At 51.4% G+C, this 15,640-nt stretch overlaps 1 protein-coding gene across 1 annotated transcript in view; it reads left to right on the top strand.

The window, feature by feature from the left end:
* Positions 1-15,640, top strand: part of LOC140387138 (unconventional myosin-Ic-like) — a 101,870-nt gene that overhangs the window by 70,965 nt on the left and 15,265 nt on the right. Inside the window, exons 26-29 of the mRNA XM_072470149.1 lie at positions 1,302-1,357; positions 2,439-2,574; positions 8,405-8,475; positions 12,262-12,359. Of these exons, the coding sequence (XP_072326250.1) occupies positions 1,302-1,357; positions 2,439-2,574; positions 8,405-8,475; positions 12,262-12,359 (361 nt within the window). The remainder of the gene's footprint in view (positions 1-1,301; positions 1,358-2,438; positions 2,575-8,404; positions 8,476-12,261; positions 12,360-15,640) is intronic.

The raw sequence follows: 15,640 nt of genomic DNA on the forward strand, positions 1-15,640 counted from the left end.
GGAGGGGCGGTGGCTGTGTGGTGTGGGGGACTGGGCAGTGTGGGGGGGGGTGGTGGCTGTGTGGTGTAGGGGACTGGGCAGTGTGGGGGGGGGGTGGCTGTGTTGTGTGTGGGAACGGGCATTGTTGGGGGGGGGCTGCACAGGGGGTGGTGAGGGGGACCAGGCTGTGTGGGGGACTGGGCAGTGTGAGGGGGGGTGGCGCTGCGCAGTGGGAGGGGTGCGGTGGCTGTGTGGTGTGGGGGACTGGGCAGTGTGTGGGGGGGGGCTGTGTGGTGTAGGGGACTGGGCAGTGTGGGGGGGGGTGGCTGTGTTGTGTGTGGGAACGGGCATTGTTGGGGGGGGGGGCTGCACAGGGGGTGGTGAGGGGGACCAGGCTGTGTGGGGGACTGGGCAGTGTGGGGGGGTGGCGCTGCGCAGTGGGGGGGGGGTGGCTGTGTGGTGTGGGGGACTGGGCAGTGTGGGGGGGGGGGTGGCGCTGCGCAGTGGGGGGGCGGTGGCTGTGTGGTGTGGGGGACTGGGCAGTGGGGGGGGGGTGGCGCTGCGCAGTGGGGGGGCGGTGGCTGTGTGGTGTGGGGGACTGGGCAGTGTGGGGGGGGTGGCGCTGCGCAGTGGGGGGGCGGTGGCTGTGTGGTGTGGGGGACTGGGCAGTGGGGGGGGGTGGCGCTGCGCAGTGGGGGGGGCGGTGGCTGTGTGGTGTGGGGGACTGGGCAGTGGGGGGGTGGCGCTGCGCAGTGGGGGGGCGGTGGCTGTGTGGTGTGGGGGACTGGGCAGTGTGGGGGGGTGGCGCTGCGCAGTGGGGGGCGGTGGCTGTGTGGTGTGGGGGACTGGGCAGTGTGGGGGGGTGGCGCTGCGCAGTGGGGGTGGTGGTGGCTGTGTGGTGTGGGGGACTGGGCAGTGGGGGGGTGGGGTGGCGCTGCGCAGTGGGGGGGGCGGTGGCTGTGTGGTGTGGGGGACTGGGCAGTGTGGGGGGGTGGCGCTGCGCAGTGGGGGGCGGTGGCTGTGTGGTGTGGGGGACTGGGCAGTGTGGGGGGGTGGCGCTGCGCAGTGGGGGGGGTGGTGGCTGTGTGGTGTGGGGGACTGGGCAGTGGGGGGGTGGGGTGGCGCTGCGCAGTGGGGGGGGCGGTGGCTGTGTGGTGTGGGGGACTGGGCAGTGTGGGGGGGTGGCGCTGCGCAGTGGGGGGCGGTGGCTGTGTGGTGTGGGGGACTGGGCAGTGGGGGGGTGGGGTGGCGCTGCGCAGGGCTGGGGGGGGGGGCGGTATTGGGCTTGTTTTCACAATCAACATGTTTTGTTTCTTTTTCAGGAACAAATGAGATCAACAACAAAGTCCTGCAGCTTATCGAAAGTGATAAAATCAAGGTAAATCTTCACCAATTAACCCCCGTCGAAGCTGGGGTTTATGAACTGTCTGATGTTGAACAGTAGAGAGGAACGAAAAGAGTTAAACTCGGATAACCAACTGGTCAGTGCTCTGCAGGAGCGTCGCTGAGACGGATCATACATTTATATAACATTTTTCACAAATACTGGATTTCTCAAAGTCAGTTACAGCTAATTAAGTACTTTTGAAGTACAGCCATTATAATGTGGGCAGCACCACCTGCACACACAGCAAGATCTGGCAATAGTACTGTGATAATGACCACTCTGTTTTCAGTGATGTGAATTGAGAGATTAAGATTGGCCAGGACACCGGAGAGAATCCCCAGCTCTGCTTCTTAAAAATAGCACTTTTACACCCACACGAGAACAGACAGGAACTCTGCGTAACATCGAATCGGAAAGACACGAGCCTCCAACAATGCAGCACTCCCTCGGTACTGCACTGCAATGTAAACCTTGATATTTGTGCTGAAGTGCTAGAATAGAATTTGAGGAGGAATATACTTGAGTTCTACTCACTGAGCCACAGCTGATACACAGGAAGGACGGGTCTTGTCTCACCAAACTTGAGAGTTGTTACAATCTGGAATGTGCTGCATAGGGATGGACACAGTTTCAATAATCATTTACAAAGGGGAATTGTGTAAACTAATAAAATGGAGTAAGTGCAGGGCTATGGGAAAGGGACAGGGGAGTGGGTCTCATTAGCAAAGAGCCAGGGGCAGCTCGATAGGCCGAATGGTCCCTTGTGCTGTAAGATCCTATGAATACCTTGTAAAGGTGGGAGGGTAGGGAAGATCCGAGGGAAGGTGTGCAGTTAGTTAAGGAGACATTGGGGTGACTGTCATTTTCTAATCAGGGAGTTGGAAGAGTGGGAGGTGTAAATGACACCGATCACGTGTGGAAGTTTCTTTGGGTGAATGGTATTGAGGGTTGGTGGGTTGGTGGATTCTGTTTTGGGGCAGCTGCTCTGCGATGTGACCGTGGGCACTCTCTCTCTCTCTCTCTCTCTCTCTCTCTCTCTCTCTGGCAGTAAGTCCTAGTTTCTTTCTTGCAGTACGCTGTAGCAGTGGTGAAGTACGACCGGAACGGCTACAGGCCGAGAGTGCGGCAGCTGCTGGTGACTGCAGACAGTGTCTTCATCGTGGAAGAAGCCAAGCTCAAACAGAGAATCGAATACACAAACCTGAACGGTACGGGGTTTGGGGGGGGCGGGGGGGAATGGGAATGCAGAAATGGAAGGAAGGAGGTGATGGAGAGGGAGGAGGAGTTAATAGGAGGGATGGAGCTCACTTCCACTTGGTCTTGTTTGTATCTGGGCACAATCAGGCTCAACTATGATGCCCTCCTGAGTTGATCAGCCCTCCAATATACATGAAGAATGACCACTGTCAGGGTGAAAAGCAGCTGTTAGTTGTGAAACCGGTATCTCAGCCTGAATCAAGACAGAAAGAGTAGTTAGGCTAAAACTTGGAATTGGGAACTTTGTAAAAAAAACCTGAAACACCATGCTATTAAACCTAGTGGATTTATCAGCTCTACCTTCCATCCTTTAGTCAAAACGTAAACCTGATTGAATAATGTTTTCTATTTTATCCCGGGCTATGGGCTTCGCCGGTAAGACCAGCATCTATTGCCCATCACTAATTGCCCTTCAGAAGGTGGTGATGAGCTGCCTTCTTGAACCGCTGCAGTCTGTGTGATGTAGGTACACCCACTGTGCTGTTAGGGAGGGAGTTCCAGGATGTTACCCCAGCGACAATGAAGGAACGGCCGATATATTTCCAAGTCAGGGTGGTGAGTGACTTGGAGGGGAACCTCCAGGTGGTGGGGTTCCCAGGTATCTGCTGCTCTTGTCCTTCGAGATGATAGTGGCCACCACTTTGGAAGGTGCTGTTGAAATAACCTTGGTGAGTTCCTGCAGTGCAGGTTGCAGACGGCTGCCACTGTGCGTCGGTGGTGGAAGGTGTGAATGTTGAATTTTGTGGAAGGGGGAGCAATCAAGTGGGCTGCTTTGTCCGATGGTGTTGAGCTTCTCGAGTGCTGTTGGAGCTGCACTCATCCAGGCAAGTGGAGAGTATTCCATCCATCTCACTCCTGACTTGTACCTTGTAGATGGTGGTCAGGCTTTGGGGAGTCAGGAGGTGAGTTAATCTCTTTTTAAAAATAAATTTAGAGTACCCAATTTTTTTTCCAATTAAAGGGCAATTTAGTGTGGCCAATCCACCTAGCCTGCACATCTTTGGGTTGTGGGGGTGAGACCCACGCAGACACGGGGAGAACATGCAAACTCCACACGGACAATGGCCTAGGGCTGGGATCGAACCTGGGATCTTGGCGCCATGAGGCAGCAGTGCTAACCACTGTGCCACCATGCTGCCCCTAGGTGAGTTACTGTCTACAGGATTCCTAGCTGTTGACCTGCCCTGGTAGCCACAGTATTAATATGGCTGGGTCCAGTTCAGTTTCTGATCAGTGGTAACCCCCAGGATGTTGATAGTGAGGGATTCGGTGATGGTAATGCTATTGAATGTCCAGGAACGATGACTAGATTCTCTCTTGATGGACATGGTCATTGCCGTCACTTGTGTGACGCAACTAAAGAACAAAGAAAATTACAGCACAGGAGCAGGCCCTTCGGCCCTCCAAGCCCGTGCCGACCATGCAGGCGTCTGACCAAAAAAAAACCGACCCTTCCGGGGACCACATCTCTCTATTCCCATCCTATTCATGTATTTGTCAAAAGTCACTATGGCCCCTGCTTCCACCACCTCTCCTGATAGTGAGTTCCAGGCTTCCACCACACTCTGTGTAAAAAAAACTTCCCTCGCACATCTCCATTAAATTTTGCCCCTTGCACCTTAAACCTATGCCCCCTGGTAATTGCCACTTACACCCTGGGAAAAAGCTTCTGACTATTCATTCTGTCCGTGCCCCTCATAATGTTACTTGCCAGCACAAGCATGAATGTTGTCGGACTTGCGGTGGTGACATAGAAGGAGATGGCACGTAAGGTAACTCCCGTCAGAGTCTTTAGTTTTTGGTTCTTTTTACCCGGTTTCCGGGGTAATTGGTGGTCAAATTCATCCCATTCGAGTCTTTGGTGCGAGGATGTCAGAAGGCCCAAGAAAGAATATGATTAAGCAAGATGGGAGCAGTAGTCCATCAGAGGAGCGGAGGAAGGTACAGAGCCCAGGGGGAACTAGGATGGCGGAGACAAGTTCATCCGGTGGATCACAGTAGATACGTTGGTGGAGGTAACGGCTGTCGAATTTGATTAACAGCTCAGCAAGCATTTCAAAAGGCAAGGGAGGGAAATGATGGAGACCTTCCACGTCGACGCTACCACCAAGAAAGCACAACAGCGCCTATACTTCCTCAGGAAACTAAGGAAATTCGGCATGTCCACATTGACTCTTACCAACTTTTACAGATGCACCATAGAAAGCATCCTATCGGGCTGCATCACAGCCTGGTATGGCAACTGCTCGGCCCAGGACCGCAAGAAACTTCAGAGAGTCGTGAACACCGCCCAGTCCATCACACGAACCTGCCTCCCATCCATTGACTCCATCTACACCTCCCGCTGCCTGGGGAAAGCGGGCAGCATAATCAAAGACCCCTCCCACCCGGCTTACTCACTCTTCCAACTTCTTCCATCAGGCAGGAGATACAGAAGTCTGAGAACACGCACGAACAGACTCAAAAACAGCTTCTTCTCCGCTGTTACCAGACTCCTAAATGACCCTCTTATGGACTGATCTCATTAACACTACACCCTGTATGCTTCACCCGATGCCAGTGCTTTTGTAGTTACGCTGTATATGTTGTGTTGCCCTATTATGTATTTTCTTTTATTCCCTTTTCTTCTCATGTACTTAATGATCTGTTGAGCTGCTCGCAGAAAAATACTTTTCACTGTACCTCGGTCCACGTGACAATAAGCAAATCCAATCCAATCCAAGTCGGTGGATGAGGCCTTGGTGCCGATAAAGGAGGTGTTGGGAAAGGGGTCGGAGCGGCAGCATGGCGAAGTGTTGAAGGGGGTGGAGACACTGTCACGATACGCCGATCGGTTGGCCTCGCACGATGCCGAGCTGCAGAGGGCGGAGGAAAGAAATACGGGCCTGAGAGCGAAGGTCGACCACCTGGGAAATTAGTCGAGGTGGTCGGGCTGCCTGAGGGGCTGGAGGGTCCGAGGCCGACTGAATACTTTGAGTCAACGTTTAGGAAGTTGATGAAGGAGAAGGATCAGGGTCAGGGTCCCCCATCGAGCTAAATCAGGCCCACCGGTCACTTTGGCCAAAGTCATGGGGGACCAAACCCCTGTGGGCAGTGATGCCGTGTTTATGCAGATATTGGCTGAAGGAGCGGGTCCTAAAGTGGGCCCAGGAGAATCTGGAGGTGCGGTGGGAAGGCAGCTGTGTCTGCATATACCAGGCTATTGCAGCGGAATTGGCAAGGAGGCGTGGCAACCAGGGCGAAGTCAGAGTTTCACAAGAATGGTGTTGGGTTTGGCGTGGTGTACCCGGGGAGGCCGAGGGTTATGCACACGGCAAAAGACCATTTCTCCCAGGCGGCGGAGGCATTTATCAAAACTTTAAGGACTTGAAGTGAACTGAAGAGGCTTGCATAGGACTTGGTTGGTGGTTGCGACAGGTCTGTTTGGGGGCGTTGCAGCAACAATTGTGTATGTATTGTATATCTTTTTCCCTTATTCACTCTCCCTCTCGCTTTTCTTTTTTGTTTGTACAGAGTTGGTGGTAACTGAAATTGTTACAGTTTGGCTTGTGGGGGCTCGTTCCCTTTTTTCTAGCTTTTTGTATTACGGGGTGCTTGAGGTTTGGAAGGGAGCATTTGGTAGGGTGGAGGGTGGAGGGGTGGTTCGGCTGTTTTGGGTGGTGGAAGATAATCTTTATTAGTGTCACAAGTAGGCTTCCATTAACACTGCAATGAAGTTACTGTGAAAATCCCCTAGTCGCCACATTCCGGCGCCTGTTCGGTTACACAGAGGGAGAATTCAGAATGTCCAATTCACCTAACAGCAAGTCTTTCGGGACTTGTGGGAGGAAACCGGAGCGCCCGGAGGAAACCCACGCAGACACGGGGAGAACGTGCAGACTCCGCACAGACAGTGACCCGAGGCCGGGAATCAAACCTGGGACCCTGGCGCTGTGAAGCAACAGTGCTAACCACTGTGCTACCGTACAGCCCATGGGGGAAATAGTTTTGGTTTTGGTTTGGGGTCTGGCTTTTGTCTTTGGATATTTATTTGGGTATTGTGGGCTCTGGTGGGGAGGAGGGGTGCAACTTGCTAGCTGAGTGAGATTGGCTAGTGAACAGGAGCGATGTGGGGCGGGTCCTGTTTAAGTAGGTTTTGTTGAGCCCAGAAGGTGTGAATGGTGGGGGGAAGGGGATGGGTGAGAGAGGTAGATGTCCCAGGGAAGTGGCTGGGGGATTTCTGGGGAGGGGGCTCTGGTTTCAGGAGTGTGGTGGAGGGAGTAGGCTAAGCTGTCGCGGTGGGGAACAGCACGGTGGCACAGTGGTTAGCACTGCTGCCTCACGGTGCCGAGGTCCCGGGTTCGATTCCGGCACTGGGTCATGTCCGTGTGGAGTTTGCACGTTCTCCCCGTGTCTGTGTGGGTTTCACCCCCACAACCCAGAGATGTGCAGGGTAGGTGGATTGGTCATGCTAAATTGCTCCTTAATTGGAAAAATAAAATGTAAAACTTTTTTTTTAAAAAAGTCCTCCTGGTGGAAATGGCTGACTGGGGGGGGGGGGGGGGGGTGCAGTGTGAGAGACTCCGATTCAGTTGGTTACGTGGAATGTGCAGGGTTTGGGGGGGCCCAGTGTAACGTGCAACAGTTTTCTTTCATTTAAACATTTGAAAGCCGATGTGGGGCTTCTGCAGGCGACCCACCTGCGGGTAAGGGACAAGATCAGGTTCGAAGGGTTGGGTTAGGCAGGTTTTCCACTCGGGCTTTGATAGCAGGGCCCGGACGTGGCAATACTTATTGACAGTAAGGACTTTCACAGTAACTTCATTGCAGTGTTAATGTAGGCCTACTTATGACAATAATGAAAAAGATTATGAATAAAAGATTATTAAGATTATTAAAGACTGCCACCTGTGATGCTGGGAATCTTTTCTGGCTGACGAAGGTTGCAGTTGCTTCAACCTTCTTTCCCGATGTGCTGAGATCTCACATCACCGCCAATCGGGATCTTTGCAGACTCTCTTCAGCTGGTGAATTTTTTAATTGTCCAGCATCATTCACAAACGGATGTGGCAGGAACTCAGAATTCTGGCCCATGCCTTAAAATTACAGAAAGAAAGCAGCTGTGAACTTTGCTGAATTCCTTCTTTTCAATTTAACATACAAATAACATGAAATGGCTGTGCTGTCTGTTCCAATTCTTATTATTTTAAAACTGCCCTTAATTTAGAACAGTATTTTGGTGCACAATCATCTTCAGCATCTTGTGCTGTACCTGTCCTGGGAGTGTTTGATGGGGACAGTGTAGAGGGAGCTTTACTCTGTATCTAACCCCGTGCTGTACCTGTCCTGGGAGTGTTTGATGGGGACAGTGTAGAGGGAGCTTTGCTCTGTATCTAACCCTGTGCTGTATCTAACCCTGTGCTGTACCTGTCCTGGGAGTGTTTGATGGGGTCAGTGTAGAGGGAGCTTTACTCTGTATCTAACCCCGTGCTGTACCTGTCCTGGGAGTGTTTGATGGGGACAGTGTAGAGGGAGCTTTACTCTGTATCTAACCCCGTGCTGTACCTGTCCTGGGTGTGTTTGATGGGGACAGTGTAGAGGGAGCTTTACTCTGTATCTAACCCTGTGCTGTACCTGTCCTGGGAGTGTTTGATGGGGACAGTGTCGAGGAAGTTTTACTCTGTATCTTACCCCGTGCTTTGAATTTCTTTTGTAAGGACAGACGTAGAAAAGATTTGCTGAATGGTTTTGTGCCCCGCCTGTTTTGAAGTCAGTTTGACCTTGTTTGTTTTCTGTGTGCAGGTATATCAGTCAGCTCCCTGAGTGATGGGCTCTTTGTTCTCCATGTCCCCTGTGAAGACAATAAGCAGAAGGTATGTAGGTCACTGTGCAGTGCCTGGGCTCTGTGCCACACTGACCATGTGTTGAACTGTGTAGGATACGGGGTGAAATGGGAAATACACCTGTATAATGCCAGCTTGTTTACTCTACCCCACTCCTACAGGTGATTGTTTTGGATGTGTAACAACCTGAACCATTGACTAAGAAATTGAGAATGTGCATCATTAATGAATGTTGCGTAATGTCCTGATCATTGTGTTGTCACCATGGTCACATCCATCCCACCTGTGGCTCAGTGAGTTGCACTGTCACATCAGAGCATCATAGATTCAAAACCCGCTCCAGGAAATCCAGCACAACGTTTAGGCTGACACTCCCAGTGCAGTAACAAGCAATTGCCAGCCTATCGGATGAATGTTAAACTGAGGACCCGTCTTCCCTCTCTGGTGAGGGTAAAGAATCCCATGACGCGTTTGAAGAAGAGCAGAGGCGTTCTTCTCGGTATCTGTACTTTCAGTTGCTGGGCCCTTAACATCTGACTCTTCGGTTATCAGAAGACTCGCAGAAGGTGATGAAATCACTTACAGCTCCTCAGGCAATCAGCAGTCTACCATTAAACGCTAGTTATAGGATTGGTGAGTCCCGGCCACAGATCCATAAAATCCCTACTCTGCAAAAGGAGGCCATTCGGCCCATCGACTCTCTAAAAGAGCATTCTACCCAAATCCACTCCTCCATCCACCCCACCCTATCCCTGTAATCTACCCTGCACACTAAGGGACAATTTTGGCATGGCCAATCCACTTAACCACATCTTTGGTCTGGCGCTGTGAGGAACATAAGAACTAGGAACAGGAGTCGGCCATCTGGCCCCTCAAGCCTGCTCCGCCATTCAATGAGATCATGGCTGATCTTTGTGGACCCAGCTCCACTTTCCGGCCCGTACATCATAACCCTTAATCCCTTTATTCTTTAGAAAGGCATCTATCTTTTTCTTAAAAACGTTTAAAGAAGGAGCCTCAACTGCTTAACTGGGCAAGGAATTCCAGAGAGTCACAACCCTTTGGGTGAAGAAGTTCTTCCTAAACTCGGTCCTAAATCTACTTCCCCTTATTTTGAGGCTATGCCCCCTAGTTCTGCTTTCACCCGCCAGTGGAAACAACCTGCCCGCAGTAACCACTGTGCTGCCTGGGTACTGGTTCTGTGAGGCCCTGTGCTGCCTGGGTACTGGTTCTGTGAGGCCCTGTGCTGCCTGGGTACTGGTTCTGTGAGGCCCTGTGCTGCCTGGGTACTGGTTCTGTGAGGCCCTGTGCTGCCTGGGTACTGGTTCTGTGAGGCCCTGTGCTGCCTGGGTACTGGTTCTGTGAGGCCCTGTGCTGCCTGGGTACTGGTTCTGTGAGGCACTGTGCTGCCTGGGTACTGGTTCTGTGAGGCCCTGTGCTGCCTGGGTACTGGTTCTGTGAGGCCCTGTGCTGCCTGGGTACTGGTTCTGTGAGGCACTGTGCTGCCTGGGTACTGGTTCTGTGAGGCCCTGTGCTGCCTGGGTACTGGTTCTGTGAGGCCCTGTGCTGCCTGGGTACTGGTTCTGTGAGGCCCTGTGCTGCCTGGGTACTGGTTCTGTGAGGCCCTGTGCTGCCTGGGTACTGGTTCTGTGAGGCCCTGTGCTGCCTGGGTACTGGTTCTGTGAGGCCCTGTGCTGCCTGGGTACTGGTTCTGTGAGGCCCTGTGCTGCCTGGGTACTGGTTCTGTGAGGCCCTGTGCTGCCTGGGTACTGGTTCTGTGAGGCCCTGTGCTGCCTGGGTACTGGTTCTGTGAGGCCCTGTGCTGCCTGGGTACTGGTTCTGTGAGGCCCTGTGCAATCCAATGTTGTGCAAAAGCAAAACCCTGTGGATGCTGGAAATCTGAAATGCAGATGGAAATTGCTGGAAATACTCAGCAGGTCAGTCAGTATCTGTGGAGTGGAAAAACAGACTTAAAATTTCAGTTCATCAGAGTGGACAACAACCCTGATAGGTTAACTCCTTGTGTGTTAAGATTGATGATGTGTGAAAATTGGTAACAGTATCGATCAGGGAGGATATAATACACAGCCCTGCCTTTTTACAAGGATTTATCCATTTTTTCTTTTCAAAGTTACAGTTGTCTGTATTCGCCCCGTCCTGCCAGGCAGTGCAACGAGAACAGATTTGTCTTAAAAAATATTAAGGTAGATAAGTCCCCAGGGCCTGATGGGATCTACCCCAGAATACTGAAGGAGGCTAGAGAGGAAATTGCTGAGGCCTTGACAGAAATCTTTGGATCCTCACTGTCTTCAGGTGATGTCCCGGAGGACTGGAGAATAGCCAATGTTGTTCCTCTGTTTAAGAAGGGGAGCAAGGATAATCCAGGGAACTACAGGCCGGTGAGCCTTACGTCAATGGTAGGGAAATTACTGGAGAGAATTCTTCGAGACAGGATCTACTCCCATTTGGAAGCAAATGGACGTATTAGTGAGAGGCAGCATGGTTTTGTGAAGGGGAGGTCGTGTCTCACTAACTTGATAGAGTTTTTCGAAGAGGTCACAAAGATGATTGATGTAGGTAGGGCAATGGATGTTGTCTATGTGGACTTCAGTAAGGCCTTTGACAAGGTCCCTCTAGGTAGACTGGTACAAAAGGTGAAGTCACACGGGATCAGGGGTGAGCTGGCAAGGTGGATACAGAACTGGCTAGGTCATAGAAGGCAGAGAGTAGCAATGGAAGGATGCTTTTCTAATTGGTGGGCTGTGACTAGTGGTGTTCCACAGGGATCAGTGCTGGGACCTTTGCTGTTCGTAGTATATATAAATGATTTGGAGGAAAATGTAACTGGTCTGATTAGTAAGTTTGCAGATGACACAAAGGTTGGTGGAATTGCGGATAGCGATGAGGACTGTCAAAGGAGACAACAGGATTTAGATGGTTTGGAGACTTGGGCGGAGAGATGGCAGAGGGAGTTTAATCTGGACAAATGTGAGGTAATGCATTTTGGAAGGTCTAATGCAGGTAGGGAATATACAGTGAATGGTAGAACCCTCAAGAGTATTGAAAGTCAGAGAGATCTAGGTGTACAAGTCCACAGGTCACTGAAAGGGGCAACACAGGTGGAGAAGGTAGTTAAGAAGGCATACGGCATGCTTGCCTTCATTGGCCGGGGCATTCAGTATAAGAATTGGCAAGTCATGTTGCAGCTGTATAGAACCTTAGTTAGGCCACACTTGGAGTATAGTGTTCAATTCTGGTTGCCACACTACCAGAAGGATGTGGAGGCTTTAGAGAGGGTGCAGAAGAGATTTACCAGAATGTTGCCTGGTATGGAGGGCATTAGCTATGAGGAGCGGTTGAATAAACTCGGTTTGTTCTCACTGGAACGAAGGAGGTTGAGTGGCGACCTGATAGAGGTCTACAAAATTATGAGGGGCATAGACAGAGTGGATAGTCAGAGGCTTTTCCCCAGGGTAGAGGGGTCAATTACTAGGGGGTATAGGTTTAAGATGCGAGGGACAATGTTTAGAGTAGATATACGAGACAATTTTTTTATACAGAGGGTAGTGGGTGCCTGGAACTCGCTGCCGGAGGAGGTGGTGGAAGCAGGGACGATAGTGACATTTAAGGGGCATCTTGACAAATACATGAATAGGATGGGAATAGAGGGATACGGACCCAGGAAGTGTAGAAGATTTTAGTTTAGTCGGGCAGCATGGTCGGCACGGGCTTGGAGGGCCGAAGGGCCTGTTCCTGTGCTGTACTTTTCTTTGTTCTTTGGTCATTTTGTGAATGTGTCTCTTTCTTGTGTCGAAGGGCGATGTGGTTCTGCGGAGTGATCATGTGATTGAGACACTGACAAAACTGGCCATGGCAGCTGATAAAGTGAACAGCATCAACATCAACCAGGGCAGGTAGGTGCTCTGCCCTTATTCTTAAACATCAACCAGGGCAGGTATGTGCTCTGCCCCTGTACCTCAACATGAACCAGGGCAGGTAGGTGCTCTGCCCCTATACCTCAACATCAACCAGGGCAGGTAGGTGCTCTGCCCTTATACTTCAACATCAACCAGGGCAGGTAGGTGCTCTGTCCCTATACCTCAACATCAACCAGGGCAGGTAGGTGCTCTGCCCCTATACCTCAACATCAACCAGGGCAGGTAGGTGCACTGCCCCTATACCTCAACATCAACCAGGGCAGATAAGTGCTCTGCCCCTATACCTCAACATCAACCAGGGCAGGTAGGTGCTCTGCCCCTATACCTCAACATCAACCAGGGCAGGTAGGTGCTCTGCCCCTATACCTCCACATCAACCAGGGCAGGTAGGTGCTCTGCCCCTATACCTCAACATCAACCAGGGCAGGTAGGTGCTCTGCCCCTATACCTCAACATCAACCAGGGAAGGTAGGTGCTCTGCCCTTATACTTCAATATCAACCAGGGCAGGTAGGTGATCTGCCCCTATACCTCAACATCAACCAGGGCAGGTAGGTGCTCTGCCCTTATACTTCAACATCAACCAGGGCAGGTAGGTGCTCTGCCCCTATACCTCAACATCAACCAGGGCAGGTAGGTGCTCTGCCCCTATACCTCAACATCAACCAGGGCAGGTTAACCTTCCACTAACATGCAGCTGTTAAAAGAGAGCCATACTGTGCACAGATATATTCTTTTCACTTTGATTTATGTTCTAATGCTGCGGCTGGGGTGAATCTTTGCACTGATTGTTGGCTGCAAATTTACCCACTGAGAATTGCTGCAAATTACTCTGGAACAAACTGAACTCATTCATTATACAGAAAGAATCATTGAGTTTACAAGAAAGTGACAATGTAGGTGGGCACTTTCCAAGATCTGCCCCGAGTGGACTGAATTGCGTAGCCGGCTTGACAGGTTGAAACACCAATCAATAGGATCATGGCTGATTCGACATTTCTCGCGTCCACTTTCGTGCCCTTTCCCTGTAACCCTCGATTCCCTGACTGATCAAGAATCTACCTCAGCCTTAAATATACACCAGGGGCAGCACAGTAGCACAAGTGGATAGCACTGTGGCTTCACAGCGCCAGGGACCCGGGTTCGATTCCCCGCTGGGTCACTGTCTGTGTGGAGTCTGCACATCCTCCCCGTGTCTGTGTGGGTTTCCTCCGGGTGCTCCGGTTTCCTCCCACAGTCCAAAGACGTGCCGGTTAGGTGGATTGGCCGTGATACATTGCCCTTAGTGACCAAAAAGGTTAGGAGGGTTTATTGGGTTACGGGGATAGAGTGGAAGTGAGGGCTTAAGTGGGTCGGTGCAGACTCGATGGGCCGAATGGCCCCCTTCTGCACTGTATGTTCTAAGACTCTGCCCCACAGCTCTCTGTGGTGAGGAGTTACAAAGACTCACAACCCTCTGAGAGAAGAAACCCCTCCCGTTTATTCTGAGACTCTGCCCTCTGCTCCCAGACTCTTCCATCAGGAGAAACGTCCTCTCAGCATTTACCCTGTCAGCCCCAGAGAATCTGACATGTTTCAATGAGATCACCTCTCATTCTTCTAAATTCCAATGAGTGGAGTCCCAACCTGTTTAACCTTTGCTCAAAGACAATCCCTCCATACCTGGGATCATCCTCGTGAACCTTCTCTGAATCACCTCCAATGAAGTAGCATATTTCCTTAAATAAGGGGACCAAAACTGCTCAGTGCTCCAGTTGTGGTCTCACCAGTACCTTGTACAGTTGCAGCAAGACTTCCGCCAACTCCAGCATGATGCCACCACCAAACGCATCTTCCCCTCACTCCCCCCGTCAGCATTCCGCAGGGACCGTTCCCTCCGGGATACCCTGGTCCACTCCTCCATCACCCCCAATACCTCACCCTCGTCCTGCGGCACCTCCCATGCAATCGCAGAAGGTTTCACACCTGCCCCTTTACCTCCTCCCTACTCCCCATCTCAGGCCCTAAACACGCTTTCCAAGTGAGGCAGCGCTTCACGGGCACCTCCTTCAATCTGCTCTATTGCATTCGCTGCTCCCAGTGCCGCCTACTCTACATTGGAGAGACTAACCGCAGACTGGGTGACCGCTTTGCAGAACACCCCCCGGCCCGTCCGCAAGCAGGACCCAGACCTTCCTGTCGCTGCCATTTTAACTCACCGCCCGGCTCTCACGCCCACATGTCCGTCCTTGGCCTGCTGCAGTGTTCCAGTGAAGCCCGGCGCAAACTGGAGGAACAGCACCTCATCTTCCGATTAGGCACATTACAGCCTTCCGGATTTAACATTGAGCCCAACAACTTCAGCCTGTGGACTCTCTCCTCCACCTTCAGTCCGGTTTTATTTCTATCCATTTATCTTCATTTCTTCCATTGATCTGTTTTTCCCTCACCATTGTCCCCCTCCCTCCAGTCCACCCAATGAGGCCATCTGTTCCCTGTTCCAAGTTGCCCATTGACACCTCTGTTCTGCTATTAGCACATTCTGATCACTTAATGTGCCACCATCAGTACCCTCCCTATCAGCACCATTTACATTCTCTTTGTCTTTCCACTTATCACTGACTCTCTATCGAGCCCCACTGCTCCACGCCCCCAACACCACCTCACCACTGCAGCTTTGACAAAGAGTCATACAGACTCGAAATGTTTCCTCCCTCTCTACAGATGCTGTCAGACCTGCTGAGATTGTCCAACATTTTCTGTTTTTGTTGCAGCAAGATCTCCCGACTCTTATACTCCAACCTCCGTGAAATAAAGACCAACATTCAATTAGCCTCCTGTACCCGTGTGCTAGCTTTCTGTGTTTCATGTACAAGTACCCCCATACCCCTTTGTATTGCAGCTTTCTGCAGTTTTTCTCCATTTAAATAATGCTGTTCTTTTGTTCTCCTTTCCAAAATGAACTTCACATTTTCCCACACTATACTCCAATCGCCAACTTTTTGTCCACTTACTAACCTTTCACTATAACTTCAAACTGTTTTATCATAAGACAGGAGCAGAATTATGCCACTCGGCCCATCGAGTCTGCTCCGCCATTCAACCACAGCTGATATTTTCTCATCCCCATTCTCCTGCCTTCTCCCCATAACCCCTGATCCCCTTATTAATCAAGAACCTATCTATCTCTGTCTTAAAGACACTCAGTGATTTGGCCTCCACAGCCTTCTGCGGCAAAGAGTTCCACAGATTCACCACCCTCTGGCTGAAGAAATGCCT

The sequence above is a fragment of the Scyliorhinus torazame genome, chromosome 12, assembly GCF_047496885.1.
Source record: "Scyliorhinus torazame isolate Kashiwa2021f chromosome 12, sScyTor2.1, whole genome shotgun sequence".
In the NCBI taxonomy this organism is placed as follows: domain Eukaryota; kingdom Metazoa; phylum Chordata; class Chondrichthyes; order Carcharhiniformes; family Scyliorhinidae; genus Scyliorhinus; species Scyliorhinus torazame.